Consider the following 19,011-nt stretch of genomic DNA (forward strand, 5'->3'; position numbering starts at 1 on the left):
ACTATATTTCGCAGGTGGAAGAAAGCAGTCCTAGTAATATTTCTAATATAGAGACCAAAGGACAACGAAGGATCAAAAATTACCCCAAGTTCCTCACTTTGTCCGTGGGATGTATGACACATGAGCCGAGGCTGAGCGTTAACTGGACAAATTGATGCTGATGTCTCACTGGACCAAGAACCATCATTTCAGTCTTATCAGATTTTAAAAGTAGGAAGTTTCTAGACATCCAACTTCTCACTGATGAGGTAGTGTTACTGTACAAAACACAGTGAGAACGACTGGTCAAGTATGACGTCAGCCATGCAAGGGCACTCCCAGTAATCCCAAAATGATTTTCCAGCCTATCAAGTAGAATATGATGATCCACTGTATCAAATGCAGCACTGAGATCTAACAGCACCAGAACCGTAGTGGTGTCCGAATCCATTGTAAGCAGAAGATCATTCACCACTTTAGTGAGAGCCGTCTCTGTGGAATGATATTTTCTAAAAGCAGACTGCAGTGGCTCAAAGAGATTATTCTCAGTAAGATAGTCTACGAGCTGCCGTGAAACCACTTTTTCCAGAATTTTAGAGAAAAATGATAGATTTGATATCAGCCGATAGTTTGTCAAGATTAGGTTTCTTAAGTAATGGTTTAATCACTGCAGATTTGAAACATTTAGGAACAGATCCAGAAGTTAATGAGAGATTAACCCTCTCAGGCTCAAATTAATTTTTAGTAACAGGAAAAATCTGATATTTAGCTGTTGCAAATCTGCAGTGCCTGCCTTGAGAGGGTTAATACAACCCCTGGCAATAATTATGGAATCACCAGCCTCAGAGGATGTTCATTCAGTTGTTTAATTTTGTGGGAAAAAAGCAGATCACAGACATGACACAAAACTAAAGTCATTTCAAATGGCAACTTTCTGGCTTTAAGAAACACTATAAGAAATCAAGAAAAAAAGATTGTGACAGTCAGTAACGGTTACTTTTTTAGACCAAGCAGAGGAAAAAAAATATGGAATCACTCAATTCTGAGGAAAAAATTATGGAATCACCCTGTAAATTTCCATCCCCCAAATTAAAACCTGCATCAAATCAGATCTGCTCATTGACATTGACCCTATGTGTCTTTTTGCAAGGAACGTTTTCAGTTTTTGCTCTATGGCAAGATGCATTATCATCTTGAAAAATGATTTCATCATCCCCAAACATCCTTTCAATTGTCCAAAATATCAATATAAACTTGTGCATTTATTGATGATGTAATGACAGCCATCTCCCCAGTGCCTTTACCTGACATGCAGCCCCATATCATCAATGACTGTGGAAATTTACATGTTCTCTTCAGGCAGTCATCTTTATAAATCTCATTGGAATGGCACCAAACAAAAGTTCCAGCATCATCCAGTTGACTCCAGTTTCCTCCCATTCGTTCCTCATTTGTTTTGTTGTGCATTTTTGAGATATTGCTTTAAGTTTTCTGTCTTGACGCTTTGATGTCTTCCTTGGTCTACCAGTATGTTTGCCTTTAACAACCTTCCCATGTTGTTTGTATTTGGTCCAGAGTTTAGACACAGCTGACTGTGAGCAACCAACATCTTTTGCAACATTGCGTGATGATTTACCCTCTTTTAAGAGTTTGATAATCCTCTCCTTTGTTTCAATTGACATCTCTCGTGTTGGAGCCATGATTCATGTCAGTCCACTTGGTGCAACAGCTCTCCAAGGTGTGTTCACTCCTTTTTAGATGCAGACTAACGAGCAGATCTGATATGATGCAGGTGTTAGTTTTGGGAATGAAAAATTACAGGGTGATTCCATAATTTATTCCTCAGAATTGAGTGATTCCATATTTTTTTCCTCTGCTTGGTCTAAAAAAGTAACCGTTACTGACTGCCACAATCTTTTTTTTCTTGATTTCTTATAGTGTTTCTTAAAGCCAGAAAGTTGCCATTTGAAATGACTTTAGTTTTGTGTCATGTGTGTGATCTGCTTTTTTTTCTACAAAATTAAACAACTGAATGAACATCCTCCGAGGCCGGTGATTCCATAATTATTGCCAGGGGTTGTAATTTCCAGCACAGTCGGCCCAAGAGTGGACCACAGGTCCTTAAACAGTTTTGTTGGTATAGGATCAAATAAACAGGTTGTGCTTTTTGTTTGTTACGAGTTTTGTCAGCATGCCTAGTGAGATACTATCAAATTCTGTAAATCTAGGTAATACCTCAGTAATGGCACCCACCTCAACAGCAGGGTGTTTGTGGATTAAGGCATGCTGGGGTCATCTTAAATTGTAAATTTGATAGCTTAACTATTTTATATTTATTTTGGTAGCACCTGTACCTAGATGTGTTGCTGTATGTGGTTAAATGATTTTAAAAAATGTTGAAAGCATTAAAAGGTTCATTCAGTAGTTCAGCGCAACTGGAACCAAAATGGCGCCATGTTCTGAGTTGACGTTACTCGCTGAATAAAGTGACTGTAGTTGGTATCAAAGGAGCAGCAACATTATGAACATTATGAAGAGTTTATAATCCAGATCAAGCTGCAGAATAAACCAGACGTATCAGAAAATAGTTCAGTACTTTAAAACAGTCAAAGTATTAAATTCATAAACTGCTGAATGAAATATTTTTAGTGATTTGAAACACTGAACATACTGTTTTAAAAAGTGACTCCATCAACACATTCATTATTTTAACCCTCTCAGGCTCAAATTAGTTTTTAGTAACAGGAAAAATCTGATATTTTGCTGGTGCAGATCTGCAGTACCTGCCTTCAGAAGGTTACGATTCTATGATGGCGACACCTGGTGGTCTGTTTGGGTCATTTGTAATCAAATTTGTTCAAGAATTAATTTACTCAAACTGAAGTCATTCAGAAAGGAGTTTTAATGGTGCTTTTAGGTGATTTTTAGATTGTGGACACCACCTGTGTTTGTGTCTGTGTGTTTGTGTTTGTGTCTGTGTTTGTGTCTGTGTGTGTGTGTCTGTTTGTCTGTGTGTGTGTGTCTGTCTGTGTGTGTGTGTCTGTGTGTCTGTCTGTGTGTGTGTGTCTGTGTGTCTGTCTGTGTGTGTGTGTCTGTGTGTTTGTGTCTGTGTTTGTGTCTGTGTGTGTCTGTTTGTCTGTGTGTTTGTGTGTGTCTGTTTGTCTGTGTGTGTGTCTGTGTTTGTGTCTGTGTGTGTGTTTGTGTATGTCTGTGTTTGTGTTTGTCTGTGTCTGTTTGTCTGTTTGTGTGTGTCTGTGTTTGTGTCTGTGTGTGTTTGTGTGTGTCTGTGTTTGTGTGTGTATGTCTGTGTTTGTTTGTCTGTGTGTTTGTCTGTGTGTTTGTCTGTGTGTGTCTGTTTGTCTGTGTGTTTCTGTGTGTTTGTCTGTGTGTGTCTGTTTGTCTGTGTGTGTGTTTGTGTGTGTCTGTGTTTGTGTCTGTGTTTGTATCTGTTTGTGTGTGTTTGTGTCTGTGTTTGTATCTGTTTGTGTGTGTTTGTGTCTGTTTGTGTGTGTTTGTGTTTGTATCTGTTTGTGTGTGTTTGTGTCTGTTTGTGTCTGTGTGTGTGTCTGTGTCTGTTTGTGTGTGTTTGTCTGTGTGTCTGTTTGTGTCTGTGTTTGTCTGTTTGTGTGTTTGTCTGTGTGTGTCTGTTTGTTTCTGTGTGTGTTTCTGTGTGTCTGTCTGTGTTTGTTTGTCTGTGTGTGTGTTTGTGTGTCTGTGTTTGTTTGTCTGTGTGTGTTTTTGTCTGTGTGTGTGTCTGTGTTTGTTTGTCTGTGTGTGTCTGTGTTTGTGTCTGTGTTTGTGTGTGTTTGTCTGTGTTTGTGTGTGTGTCTGTGTGTGTTTGTCTGTGTGTTTGTCTGTGTGTGTCTGTGTGTGTTTGTTTGTCTGTGTGTGTTTGTCTGTCTGTGTGTGTTTGTCTGTGTGTCTGTTTGTGTCTGTGTTTGTCTGTGTGTGTCTGTTTGTTTCTGTGTGTGTTTCTGTGTGTGTGTCTGTGTGTTTGTTTGTGTGTTTGTGTCTGTGTTTGTCTGTGTGTTTGTCTGTGTGTGTCTGTGTGTTTGTCTGTGTGTGTTTGTTTCTGTGTGTGTCTGTGTGTTTGTGTTTGTTTCTGTGTTTGTCTGTGTGTTTGTCTGTTTGTTTCTGTGTGTTTGTCTGTTTGTTTCTGTGTGTGTTTGTCTGTGTGTTTGTCTGTGTGTGTTTGTTTCTGTGTGTTTGTGTCTGTTTGTCTGTGTGTTTGTCTGTGTGTGTTTGTCTGTGTGTGTCTGTTTCTGTGTGTGTCTGTCTGTTTGTGTGTGTGTTTGTCTGTGTGTGTGTGTTTCTGTGTGTGTTTGTCTGTGTGTGTTTGTTTCTGTGTGTGTTTGTCTGTGTGTGTCTGTCTGTTTGTGTGTGTTTGTCTGTTTGTTTCTGTGTGTGTTTGTCTGTGTGTGTGTCTGTCTGTTTGTGTGTGTGTTTGTCTGTTTGTTTCTGTGTGTTTGTGTTTGTTTCTGTGTTTGTCTGTGTGTTTGTCTGTTTGTTTCTGTGTGTTTGTGTCTGTTTGTCTGTGTGTGTTTGTTTCTGTGTGTTTGTGTCTGTTTGTGTGTGTGTTTGTCTGTTTGTTTCTGTGTGTGTTTGTGTGTGTTTCTGTGTGTGTTTGTCTGTGTGTGTTTGTTTCTGTGTGTGTTTGTCTGTGTGTGTCTGTCTGTGTGTGTGTGTGTCTGTCTGTGTGTGTCTGTTTGTCTGTGTGTGTGTCTGTCTGTTTGTGTGTGTGTCTGTGTTTGTCTGTGTGTGTGTCTGTTTGTCTGTGTGTGTGTCTGTCTGTTTGTGTGTGTGTCTGTGTTTGTCTGTGTGTGTGTCTGTTTGTTTCTGTGTGTGTCTGTGTTTGTCTGTGTGTGTGTTTGTCTGTGTGTGTCTGTCTGTGTGTGTGTCTGTCTGTTTGTGTGTGTGTCTGTGTTTGTGTGTGTCTTTGGCTTTAAATGTTTAAAACATGAACAATGAAAACACTTCTCCACAAACCACAAGGCCAAAATAATGGAACTAATAAACAAAGAAAGAAAAACTATAAATAGTAAACACCATAAAAGGTCAAAGCAGAAGATGACGTCTGAGGTCATCAGCAGGTCTGGGGTGCTCTCAGATAGGGCCCGGAGTCCCGCAGCACGGTTTCATTCTGCTGGGAACAACTTGTTCACACAGAGCAGACTGACTGAAAGCACTTATTTCCATTGTGGTCCAAAAGAAAACAGATGATCAACATGGGTGCAAAAGACACGTGTGCTATCGAGGTCTGGCGGTGCAGTAACCTGTAGTTACCTGCAGGGGCGCTGACTGCCGGAGGTGGCAGATGAAGAGACCGGTTGTTTGTTTGTGCCAGCCGTGTAAATAAATGTTTGCTGTGCTCATGTGCAACTTGTCTTCCTGAGTTATATTCAAACAAAACTTCTGTGACACAGCATTGGATAAAAACAGCAACAATGATGACAGGTCAGTTTACATTTGGTCAAAATTTTAAATGGCATTCCACATTCTAAATACGAGATCCAATAAAGTGTAGTTTGGACTGTCACTGAATGTTATGGAGTAAAAACAACAAAAACGGTGACGAAGACCGATTTCATTTCGTAAAGGGTTTAAAAAAATAAAACTGCTCCAATTTTGGTCAAAGTTGATGCAAATCAGAAATGATGCCGGCTGTTTGTTTGGGGTCACCACAGCAGATACAGTCAGATCCACATTGGTTATTTGGCACAAGTTTTACACCAGATGCCCTTCCTAACGCAACTTGTTTTACCTGGAGAAACACACACAGGCCTGGTGTTGGGAAGAGGTCTCCCATCCAAGTGCGCTGTGTGTGTTGAGACACACACAGCGCTGAGCAGCTGACTGTAACAGACGGTCTAGTTTTCAATTAACATGATTAATAAACGCATGAAACATAAAATTCAGCTCAAGTGGAGCGAATAAAGTTGAAACACTAAGTTCTATGATTGAAATATTTATTACAGAACAGATAAAAGTGTAAATGATTATTTCTACTTGATTTATGATGAAGAGCACAAACAGTACAAACCTCAGCCAGATATTAACCAACCACCCTTTACTATTTTGTTTGAACCGTTTCATTTTTTACTCACTTTATGACCTCTGATCCTGAAAAGTATTTCAAAAATAACCCTTTATGATGGGCAGTCACCTGATGTCCGTGAAACATGTGATTGGATGTTAGAAAACATTTGATACGAATGATCTTTGATTCAAATTCCGATTTCCCATTTAGAATCACATATATGTTCTATTACTTTTATATCAGCGGCTATTTCACTTAATGGTTCAAAACTCAAACTATATTAATGTCAGAACTTTTCTTTACAGTATACAGTATTTGGAGATGAAAACAGTGGAAGTTTGGAAAACGTTTCGCACAGCGTTCACTATAACAATTATTTTCAAAATCGACAGTGGGGAAAAAAAATGTTAGCATCAGGAAAATTAGGAATCAATAAAATACCCAGAATATTTAAAACATGCAAATGATTTGAACATTGAAAATCAAAATCTATATTAAAATGGGGGGGGGGGGTCATTTTAAATCCAATTCATTCAATGTTTCATTCAACATCCTGAAACTGTAAATTCAATGTAAAATGTGATAAGTAAAATAATTAAAAACAAGTGTATTTCAATGTTTAAAAATGATCAAAAACTAAGATTTGGATTTTAATAATATTGGTTATCACATTCAGTCTTTGAAATTTGTTAATTATAAAAATCTTGTTTTAGATGAAATAGCTGTTTACAAATTTAGCTTTAATTTTAAGAAAGAAAACTTTATTTTGATGCCTAGATTGGGGGGGGGGGCTTTTGCCTTTTATGAAGACCCCAAAAACCTTGTTGAATTAACATTGCATCCTTCACCACATGAAATAGTCTTACCATTGTACTGATAAGCATTTATAATTTGTAGAAAACTTTATCCTTCTGTGGAACATTGATAGAGTTCTGAAATTACTGCAAACTATCAGTATTCTGTGTTTTATGCCCATTTTCCGCTCACAAGGGCAAAAAGAAATCCTCACTTTTGTTAAATCATACAGGAAGCAGAGATGAAATCAGATTTTTCTGACTTTTATTGCAAAGTGGCTTGCTGTGATCTCAGATACAAAGTTGCACTGTAAAGGCTCCAGATATCATGTTTGTCATTTTACTGCTTGGTGGGGGGGGGGTGTTCCAAATGAGTTTTATGTTTCTGCACCAAACCCGGTGTAACAATTCTATTGAAAAAGAAAGAAGGGCAACAACCAGACTGAGGGAGGTGGTGCGCTCAGTCTACATTAATGACCAGAAACCACTCAGAAAATTACTTACAAGTCAGGATCGTTTTCAGTTAGCTTCAATTTTTAGTGTGTAACTAAAGTAAGTGCAGCGGGGTGGGGGGGTCCTTTCTCCAAATGTATAGTCTGTGATTAGCCTTTGTTTCTTGAAAACTTAAAAAGTTTGACATGGCAAATAAGTCATAAGAAAAATAACATGCAAAGCCAAATGAGATCTCCACGTTAGGATAAAAATATTAGAGACACCAAGTCCTGAAGAACTTGGACACAGGGAGCACTTAACTAAGGCGGCAATATTTTAAGAGTAATGTGGTTTTCGATGGCACTCATCAGCTCTGACTCAGCCCGCTTCCTCTTCAGAAGGATTGCTGCTGCTCTTAGGGGTGGCCACAGATCGTGTGGCCCTCCAGGGAGATCACATCACTTCCAAATTTCTCAGCCACACACTCGCACTCCATGTCTGCACTGTCGTTAAACTGCCACCCGTGTTTGAGACCTGACAAAACAAAATCCAAGTAAACAAGTTAAAGAAGAAACAATACAAGGTCTATTAGATAAGAAACCAACACTTTTTTTTTTTAAACTATATGGATTTGAATCACGTGCGATTACACCAATCATGCTTGAACCCTCGTGCGCATGCACAAGTTTTTTCACGCGTGTCGGTGATGTCATTTCCCTGTGGGCAGGCCTTGAGTGAGATGTGGTCCCGCCCTCTCGGCTGAATTCCTTTGTTTCACACGCTGCTCGAGACGGCGCGCGTTACTTTATCGAAATTTTTCTGGACCTGTGAGGAATATCCGAGTGGACACTATTCGTGAAATGTAGCTGGTTTTCGGTGAAAACTTTAATGGCTGATGAGAGATTATGGGGTGTTTGTCGCTGTAAAGACTTCCCACGGCGCAGGACGTCGCGCAGCGCTTCCAGGCGCTGTCGTCGGCCTGAAAACATCCTAATTTAAGGCTTAATTCACCCAGGACGTTGTGAGAGAACAGAGAACTTTCAGAAGAGGTCGGCATGAGGACTTTATGCGGACATTCCACTGTTTAAGGACGTTTTGTAATGAAAGACATGCGCGCAAATTCGCCGAGTCGTTTCCGTGACGACTCAGCGAATCTGTGTGCGCCGCGACAGGAAAAACACCTCCGTGTTGAAAACCATTTGTAAAATTCAGGCGGCTTTCGATGGCTTTCAACAAGTGAGTAACTGAGAAATTGTTTAACAGCTTGGGCATGTTCCAACTTGCCCGTTAAGGTTTCCAACGGAGGTGTTTTTCCTGTCGCGACCCCCCGCGGTCGGGTCCGGCCCGACATGCGACTCTGCCCCCACGTTCTTTCATTACAAAATGACCGTTAACAATGGAATGTCCGAATAAACTCCTCATGCCGACTTCTTCTGAAAGTTCTCTGACGACTGACTGGGTCAACAGAGCCTGAAATGTGGAAGTTTTCAACTTGAAACGGCGAGACGCTGCCGCCTCAAAGCGCAGATCGCCGTCAGGCGCCGTCCTTAAAGCGACACTACCGGACCAAAATCTGTCATCAGCCGTTAAAATTTTTACCGAAAACCAGCTGAATTTATCGAATGGTGTCCACTCAGTTGTGCCTTACAATTTTTGAAAAATTTTTTTTATCAAACAAAGCAGCAGTCTGAGCCATTCCTAAACAATGAAAAAACGACAAGCAGGTGGGCAACTCCTCACTTAAAGGCTGCCCACAGGCGAATGACGTAACCGAAAGGCGTGAAAAAACTCTTGCATGCCCACGAGGGTTCAAGCATGTCTGATGTACTCACACGTGAGTCAAATCCATATGGTTTTTGAAAAAAATAACTTCGGATACTTTTCTAACAGACCTCGTACAACCCAAAATCAGTAAGAGATGGGATAACAGAACTACAACCCCTGGCAAAAATTATGGAATCACCGGCCTCGGAGGATGTTCAGTTGTTTAATTTTGTAGAAAAAAAAGCAGATCACAGACATGACACAAAACTAAAGTCATTTCAAATGGCAACTTTCTGGCTTTAAGAAACACTATAAGAAATCAAGAAAAAAAATTGTGGCAGTCAGTAACGGTTACTTTTTTAGACCAAGCAGAGGAAAAAAAATATGGAATCACCCTGTAAATTTTCATCCCCAAAACTAACACCTGCATCATATCAGATCTGCTTGTTAGTCTGCATCTAAAAAGGAGTGATCAAACCTTGGAGAGCTGTTGCACCAAGTGGACTGACATGAATCATGGCTCCAACACGAGAGATGTCAAATGAAACAAAGGAGACGATTATCAAACTCTTAAAAGAGAGTAAATCATCACGCAATGTTGCAAAAGATGTTGGTTGTTCACAGTCAGCTGTGTCTAAACTCTGGACCAGATACAAACAACATGGGAAGGTTGTTAAAGGCAAACATACTGGTAGACCAAGGAAGACATCAAAGCGTCAAGACAGAAAACTTAAAGCAATATGTCTCAAAAATCCAAAAATGTACAACAAAACAAATGAGGAACGAATGGGAGGAAACTGGAGTCAACGTCTGTGACCGAACTGTAAGAAACTGCCTAAAGGAAATTGGATTTACATACAGAAAAGTTAAACGAAAGGCATCATTAACACCTAAACAGAAAAAAAACAAGGTTACAATGGGCTAAAGAAAAGCAATTGTGGACTGTGGATGATTGGATGAAAGTCATATTCAGTGATAAATCTCGAATCTGCATTGGGCAAGGTGATGATGCTGGAACTTTTGTTTGGTGCCTTTCCAATGAGATTTATAAAGATGACTGCCTGAAGAGAACATGTAAATTTCCACAGTCATTGATGATATGGGGCTGCATGTCAGGTAAAGGCACTGGGGAGATGGCTGTCATTACATCATCAATAAATGCACAAGTTTATGTTGATATTTTGGACAATTGAAAGGATGTTTGGGGATGATGAAATCATTTTTCAAGATGATAATGCATCTTGCCATAGAGCAAAAACTGAAAAAACATTCCTTGCAAAAAGACACATAGGGTCAATGTCAACGAGCAGATCTGATTTGATGCAGGTGTTAATTTGGGGGATGAAAATTTACAGGGTGATTCCATAATTTTTTTTCCTCAATTGAGTGATTCCATATTTTTTTTCCTCTGCTTGGTCTAAAAAAGTAACCGTTACTGACTGCCACAATCTTTTTTTCTTGATTTCTTATAGTATTTCTTAAAGCCAGAAAGTTGCCATTTGAAATTACTTTAGTTTTGTGTCATGTCTGTGATCTGCTTTTTTTCTACAAAATTAAACAACTGAATGAACATCCTCTGAGGCTGGTGATTCCATAATTTTTGCCAGGGGTTGTACATCAAGTAAAAACTTCTCAAAAACTTAATGACCAAGTTGGAAGGAGACGAGTGAAGGAAACCTTGAATACTTGAAGGATTTATACTGGTTCTTGTGTTTGGAGAAATGGTGCACAGTCCACTTTTGTCTGTTACATACAGCACTGTGATGGCAAGGTGTCAGGTTCAGAAAATGTGACATTTCAGACGCAGTTTGCCACAAAAAAAAAAAAAAAAAGGGGGGGGGGGAGGACACAGAAGAAAATGCCAAAAGCTTTAAATTGATACCAAAACCAGAAAAAATGTGGATGAAAACTGAAATCCCCATTAAAGTGTACCAAAGAATAGACAGACTGACAAAGACTCAATCATCAGCTCCAGGTGGATCAAAGGTCAGAGGTTACCTGTGAGTACTGGAACAGTTAGAAGGCATCTATGTGAAGACAAACTACGGACAAGAGACTCCACAAAGTCCCATTGTTGAGGAGATGGAGGGAAACAAACAAAAACCCATGGTGAGAGGTTTCAATTTGACAACATATTGACTGGACCAACGAGAAGTGGAGCAACATTTTGTGGACACATGAAAGACTGTTCTTTTAGGGTCTAGAGGACGCAGTTTGTCAGACGACCCCCAAAAACAGAATTCAAGCTACAGTCCACTGAAGACCAGTGACGAGAGAGAGACCAGACAAATTTTAAATCTCAGATGTCTATTCACACAACTAGCATTGTGATACCAGTTGTGTGAAAAGACCATTTTCCTATATTGGCAAGATGACAAAAGCTATAATCGACAGTCTGTCACATGGATTAGAGCATGGAGTTATTACTATCTGATAAGACGACAGGACTCGCGCTCCAATTCTGGTCTGCAGAGTGGCACCTTAAAATCCTAAAGCCTGATTTATGCTTTTTCAACTGACTCCGTGGCCATGCAATAATGTCGGTGTGCACATCTTTTGAAGTTCTCCGTTGCGTCTTAATGTAATTTACCACAGAACAGCAGCTTTTTCTGAATTGATTTGTCTCAATGAGCTTCGCATCGATATATTTCTTTTCAGTATGTGTAATTTCCTCCTTGACTTGAGTCATTTCAGCGTCTTTTTCTGACTGTTGTGAAGTCTGTCATACTTGTGGACTTTTCTGCCAAATGTATTTGATCAGTGATTGAAATGTAAGCTTCAGGCACACTTAAAAAAAAGGAGTGAAAACATAGAAGTGACCAATCACAGCCTTTGTGGTCTCTGTCATTTAGCAGGCGCGTCAAGCTACAGAGAGTTCACAGCCACACACAGGGCTGTGATCTAAAGCGGTGTGGTTTGTCACACCAAGGGACGTGTGTGCAATATGCGCACCCCTGTGGCCATAGAATATATATACATACACATACATACACACACACACAGTCAGATTTGAGCAAAAAGATGTTATACAAATGCTCTATGTATGGTGTTTTATTATATGGAAAACCATACAAAAGCACCAGGACTTTTGTTTTTGTCCAGTGGGTGCGAATATCTGGTTTATATGATGAAGGTTTAGGAGCGTTTCACTCTTTTCCTTCACTTTCTATAAAGAAATAAATTTGACCAAAAAAAAAAAAATGTCATGTTTTGATTTGAAAGCTACTGTGGGGACTTATTTAAACACACTGCTATTATTTTGATCACAACAGTAAGTGAGAAGACTGAGAAGTTCTGAATCTGACCCAGAAAAGTAGGGTCCAGAGCTCCACACCCTACTTTTTCTGATGACAGCCGCAGAGGACTCCAAGCCTTTTAGCAGTCATGGGTGTCTTCCCTCACTAGTCTCCTTCAAGCACTGTCAGTGTATTTTTCTGAATGGTATACTTGTGAAATGCATCATAAATCAAGCCCAAGACAGTCTGTGACTGAAATGTTCATGTATACATCTCCTGATGTGTCTTGAGAAAGCTGGAAGTATAAAGTGGGGATTTAAACACCTGAAAATTTCTTTTTGATGGCATCTTGAGAGCTGGCATAAAGCATCTTGTCCTTTATGCTACAGCAATCTGGAGCCCTGGAAAAGAAAAGAGCACAGCAGATCGTAAGAAGAGATTTCCATCACCAGGGCCGCAACACTCCTGGCCTCCTATCCTCCAGCAGAACACAAACATGCCAGTAAACTGTGTTAAAAAGGATTCTTGTACTGAAATTTATTTTTTAAAGCAATAAAGATGGGGGGTGTCAGTCACCGTGACACTACAATTGAAATGCTGAAAGACGATCTGGGAACCAGATATGAAACTGCTTTCAAATCAAAGCCACTATGGCGACCACAAGCAAAAAACAGGAGCAGAGATTATTGGACGCTTAGCCGGGGATGAGTGAATTTTGGTGAGAAGGCAATAAAAAAGTTCTCCAATAACAGTTTAATCAAATTGTGATGTCATAATAGAATAAAATTGTAACTTTGTGAAGTCTGACAGTTTGAGTTTCAGTGTCATGAGCGCAGCTTTAAAATGATTGCCACCCACAGACTTTTCCCCACCCTCAGTGTAAATGATTATAAAAAAAACACGAAGAAAGGGGTGAGTACTAAATATTTAGAAGTCAAGTCTGGTGACCATAAGGACTGGATGCCCTCCGTATGAGGGATTCATGACCAATGAAAGCAGCAGAGATGTCGGTCACTGTTCATCTACAAATCAACTTGACAAGCGAACATTGAGCAATGCGAGCAGGCGGGGCAGGTCAGCGAGCACCCGTCACAGCTTTGTGCCACACTAACGTCCTAAGGATGGTTTTCTGCACGCGCACACCGTTCAGCCTGGTTGTCTCTAAGCAGGACTTTTGTCTCAAACTCTGCAGTCACACCTTTGGATCTTGGGTGTAATGTGGGACAGTTTTCTCTTTACCAAAACAACACAAACCCAGATTAAACCAACAATCATAACATGTTCATAACCACTGACAGTACCATGTGAAAAAGGCCATTTCCTCCTTCTTGGATTCTTTGGTGGTATACGTGAAGTCGAATAAACAGTATCTGCAACTTTTCTTGGGAAGTCTATCCTTTAGGGTCTTGAATGAGTCCACATCGTCATCGTAGATCTGCTGTCCTTCTTCCACAACGATCTTCTTGTTGTCATCACTCATACAAAATATCACTGCCTTCAGTTTCTTTTTCTTGCCATCCACATCAACTGGCCTCTTCAGCTTCATGTCATTGAAAATCGTGAGAACAGCGTCGTCCACTGTCACACCCGACGCCTGCAGAGATGGAAGAGAGTCGCAATGTAAAACCATGGAAGATACCACAAGGAAGCAACTGGGAAGGGCAGAGGAAGGTACACTGTTTAAGGGAGAGTTAAACTCCATCTATTCTTTGGTAGTGGGTGTGTATAATTCTGTATTAACAGAATTACAGTGGGCTCACTGAAAACATGAAAAACTAAAAATTAAATGGTGATGAAAGTGGGTCATGGAGGGGGGGGGAATTTTTGGCAAGGGCAAAAAGCCCAAAGCCACTGGCGGGGGGTCTGGGGGTTCTCCCCTAAAAAAATTTGATATCTCAGATGCATTTTCAGGTCTATTTACAAAACTTAAAAAAAAGTTTTTGGGGGGCGGGGGGGTCATCAGGTCAATTTCTCCCACCCCAGTCTGTTCACAAGTTGTGTTGTACTACCTGTCTTAAAGTACATTGTGGTTCAGAAAACTACACTGTAGAAGAAACGACAATTCAAAAGAACTATAAAATAATCATTCTCAGTATCAATTTAAAAATCGCACATTAAAGCATCAACTTGTTCAACCTTCACTCACGCCCGAGTTTTCCTAGTTTTGGCAGGAACTTTGGAGCTACTGATTATCTCTGTTTTCAAATTCTTGGCCACCTTAAAATCCTTACAAATGTTTTTACTTCAACATCAATTTCTGATTACTGTACATTTTGAAGTTTAAAAGAGACAACTAAATTAGAAAACTATTTTTGGACAAATAAAGTGTACATTTATTAATGTAGATTCAGTCATTCAGCAAATGTACGCTGCTGATGTGGGATATTCATTCATCTTCTACCGCTTAGTCCAATTAAGGGTCATGGGTGGCTGGAGCCTATCCAGCAGCCACAGAGCGTGAGGCAGACTACACCCAGGACAGGATGCCAGTCACAGGGCCACAAACAGGCAAACACAAACACACCCACAGACAATTTAAAGAGTCCAAATCACCTAACCCGCATGTCTTCGGATGTTGGAGGAAACTGGAGCACCCGGAGGAAACCCACGCATACACGGGGAGACCATGCAAACGCCACACAGAAAGGCCACGGGAATTGAACCCACAACCTTCTCGCTGTGAGGCAACAGTGCTAACCACTAAGCCACCATGCTGCCTGATGTGGGACAAATTTCTTAAAAAAAAAAAAAAAAAAAAAAAAAAAATTAAAAAGCACTGTGCCATTCTTTGATGACTTGATGGTTTAAAAAAAAACCCAAGTTATTTTATACTTGAGACTTTTCTCTTAGTTACAGCAGTAACAATACAAACTGTGTAGCTTTATTTGGTAAAAATTAAGACAGGTGGAACACTCAGCTTGACTGCAGGCTGCAGCTAAAAGGTAATTTAGCTGATGAACATCAGCAGAGAACTAACATTGTGTCTTATTTTCACTCACCTCAGACAAACTTTTGTCCATCGCTCAAACTCAACCTTGTGGTTTTGACTTGTTTTCCTGAGAGTTAAGCTTTCATCTGAATGCTAACAGCGTTAGCATTTTGAGTAGCTGAACTAAGGCTGTTAGCTCCACTTATTGTATGATTACAGCTCATGACTTTTAATGTCCACAACAAAATAAAGCTCTTAAGCCCAAAACAAATGAACCCTTCTTTTTTGGTAATTATTGGCGGCTTGCAAACTAACACTGTGCATTACTGCCACCAACTGTTGGGCATGGAACCGAATGAATAGACTGGCGTATGTTGTCAAAAATAACCCGGAAACACTCACCACATGAGTTAACCCTGATTTCCAGTAGTCTTTCATCACTGCAAGTTTGCTTCTAAGGAGGCAGGGGGAGGACATAACCAGAATTACCAGTCGCACTTTGACTAACTTGACTGGGAACCAGGAGAGCAAGTTATCTCCGCCACACAAAGTGTTGCCAGATTGGGAAATTTCAAGTTTTCTTTGCATTGTTGCCAAAATGGGTGGATGCAAGTTTTATTTTGTGGGTAAAAATGGCTTCTGGCTAGTTTGAGGTCAGTAAAATAGGCAAACATTTTAAATGGCAAATTGAAACTAAACCCAGGAGTTATTTAGGCTACATGAGATCATCATATGCTCTGCAGTCGTCAACTGTGAGCAGGAGATGTCATTGGGTGGATTTTACAGATTTCAGGGTGTTTTTCCCTCGTCTCTGAACCGCTAAGTTTTTTGTTGTTGTAAGAGTACAAACTGGTTTTTAAGGTGTACTTGTTACAGCACAACACTGTTTCATCAGGCTTCAGTCATTATACACTTTAAACTAGCAGCATTATTGGTGAGGACGGGTACATGTCACTGACACAGAGACTGATAAATGTCCTAGCAGCGAGGACCCCAGCCAGTTGATCTGCATAGCCCTTCAGACCACTGCCTCTTGATGAGGGACATACCAAAATCTGATCGTGATAAAGCAGAAGTGTCAAGTTTGGGGGCGGGGGGAGCTGCATGCAATCATAATTATAGACTTGCAGCGACCTGCAGTCTCACCTGAGAAACAGAGGTTATATGCCTGCACAAGAACAGAAGTATTGATTTTGTCTCTTCTCCACATGTCATTTTGACTATTAGTAAAGAGATCCATGGAGTTGTTTCATTTCCCTGGCATTATGTCTTGATGAACTGATCGGGAATGAGCACTCCTGTTTCATTTAGTTTGAAGACAGTTTAGTAAAGTGGGACTGTCGGGTTAACTCTCGCTGCGTCTGTCTCTGGATGGGTACCTGCTGCTCTTCCTGTCTGATCTGTTCTGTTTGCTGCGTCTGGTAAATTAAAGACATTCTATTTAAGATGAAAGCAGCGTGTCAACACTGCATACTTTTACACTATTCTCCTTTGTTGACTGAGTCATGTTGCTCCCGATCCCACAGTGGTTTTTTAGCTGCCTGTTCCCGCCCGCAGCAAAGTTCTAACCACCCGCTCCTGTAAGATTTGTGTTGCAGCAAATGCAGCCCTCTAGTTTACACCTCACCCCCCAGCCAATCACCTGTAGTTATTGAGGTGACGTGGAAGAATTCAGTCATTTGCAGCTGCTGTGAATTTACAGCTAAACAAGTCCCAACTGTTTCAAAAATTCCTTCTACAGAGGGAAAAAAAAAAAAAAAAAAAAAAGCCCAAGGGAAACTCAATCCCTAGTAAACCTGCTCAGGAAAAGCAAAGTTTAGTAGGACAAGATAAGTGTCTGAAATCAACCAGAGACTTTGTCCCTACATATCAAGACAAAGTTTGGTCTTTGTAACAGTCTGATGCTGATCAACAAAACTGATTCTGACCTTGTTCTAAGTGCAAAATACAGGCATCTTCTGCTTTAGTGTGTTTCACCGCTCGGAAAATAGACAAAAATGAGGCGTTGGACACATTCAGACAGGAGTACATCTTGCACCCACCTGTTGCAGTTCTGTGCAACGAACGTGTCTGTTCAGTCAGTAAAGACTTTAATGAACTTCTTTGTAAATAATCTGATAGTTAAATATATCAAGTTTAGATGAGTGTCACTTTACACCAGCATCAGAGAAAACTGAAAATCACACAAATGTCCTCAATTCTTACATCCACATTACCCCATTTAAAATCTGTCCAGAACACCAACTCCTTGAACACTTAGGAGCTGGTCTTCACTATGCAGCACAGGTGTCATCCCAACTCCAGAAGGGGCAAAGAGGGTGCAGGTACAACTCCAGCAGGCGATTGCTTTGATTTACATTGTAAACTGCAGAAAATGGGAGTCTTAAAAAAAAAAAAAAAAAAAAAAAAGTCATAGCGGGCATCATGTGTCACTTCCTAGTGCTCGTGGACAGTCATTTCTCTCACAGAGACTGTGTACAGCATTGTATTAAAAACAAAAAAGGAAGTATAATCTCTGATGGTATTTTATAAGAAGTCAATTCTTGGGAGATGTCAAAAACCCCATTTCAACAGTGTGGGGGCTGCAGAACCAGCGCTCCTGGAGCGGACGGACCGGATGAGGGCAGGACTTTGTGCATAACCAGCCAATGAAGTGAAAGAATGTCAGGGCGGCACTGAGGACGGCGAAACCAGACTCCAGGGGTTTGCAGCGGCCACGCCCCTGCCTCAACCTGACGGCTTCAAGTCAGGTGGGGGGAGGTGGGGTGGGCTCGTCCAGCAGTCTGAAACAAAGTTAACAGAGTTCCTCCCCAGCAGTAACGTGGCTCCAATTTAAGTTGGACGTGCCTTCTTGAGTTCAGTTTCCGTGTTTGAGAAGGTGCGATCGGTTGTTAAACGGCCTCATTAATACACTTTTGTCCAGCGAGGTGGTTGAATGACGTCATAGAGAACCGAAACGGGCCTACGTCAGGTTTAAAGCAGAACTTCCACAACGACAAGGCTTTGAAAAGGTTTTACCTCAAACCGCTGGTATAATTATGAAACCGCAAAAAAAAAATAAAAAATAAATTAAAGAGTTATAAAACGAGTTTGATTTTCTCCCGGGCGTTTTTCTTCTCTTCCCGTGAAGTAGAACCATCGAGAGCGAAACGCGGACTCCGGCAGTTTTTCCGTATTCTTTGTCCCAGACCAACCGAGTTATTGTGTTTAATCCCAGAGCGGCGAAATCGATGTTAAATCGAATTTAAACCGTGACTGTGTGGTTTCTTCGGCGCCAACAGCTCCGCGCGCAACCCGGAAGACACAACCGGAAACGCCGTTAAAAAAAGTAAAGATAAAAACACACAAAGCTCACGTTTAACCACATAATAAGTGCTGTTGTTAGCCTTTTCCTGCCTAGTTACAGCGTACTAGTCGCTGTGAAGACATCCGCTTATTTTATTTTTTTAATCGCAATTACTACAGACACCAAAATGTCTGGGAATTTGACCTTAAATCAACTTCTCAATGCCACAATTAAAGGCCATCACAGATATAAACTCAACAGCGGGCTCTTACCATGTTTTAGTCCCGAAGCGGTGCCGCGCAGTTACACTGTCGAGGTGGAGATCGTCACGGGTTTGATGATAAGATGGCCAACTGAGCGACAGTCCCTGAAAGCACCACTTATATAGAGGGCGAGGGGGGCGGAGCCAGTCCGGTTAAAGCGCATCACGGAAACGGCTCCTCCAGCCCTTTTTGTCTTGAAAACGCTTCATTAAAAGGTGCTCTGAAGACGGAAACAAGTTACAGATTCACTTATCCCCAACACACATTTCTTGTCGTTGGTTTTATTGGTCT

General features: G+C 40.7%; 1 protein-coding gene across 1 annotated transcript; it reads right to left on the reverse strand.

The window, feature by feature from the left end:
* Nucleotides 1-7,058: 7,058 nt before the first annotated feature.
* Nucleotides 7,059-18,878, reverse strand: cfl2 (cofilin 2 (muscle)). Its single transcript, XM_034159639.1, has 4 exons — nucleotides 18,730-18,878; nucleotides 13,544-13,836; nucleotides 12,567-12,643; nucleotides 7,059-7,776 (listed from the first exon to the last, which is right to left on the reverse strand). Exons 1-4 carry the CDS (start codon nucleotides 18,730-18,732, stop codon nucleotides 7,658-7,660), a joined length of 492 nt encoding a protein of 163 aa, XP_034015530.1. The 5' UTR covers nucleotides 18,733-18,878; the 3' UTR covers nucleotides 7,059-7,657.
* Between the last annotated feature and the right edge of the window lie 133 nt (nucleotides 18,879-19,011).

The sequence above is a fragment of the Thalassophryne amazonica genome, chromosome 19 (genome assembly GCF_902500255.1).
Source record: "Thalassophryne amazonica chromosome 19, fThaAma1.1, whole genome shotgun sequence".
Classification (NCBI taxonomy): Eukaryota; Metazoa; Chordata; class Actinopteri; order Batrachoidiformes; family Batrachoididae; genus Thalassophryne; species Thalassophryne amazonica.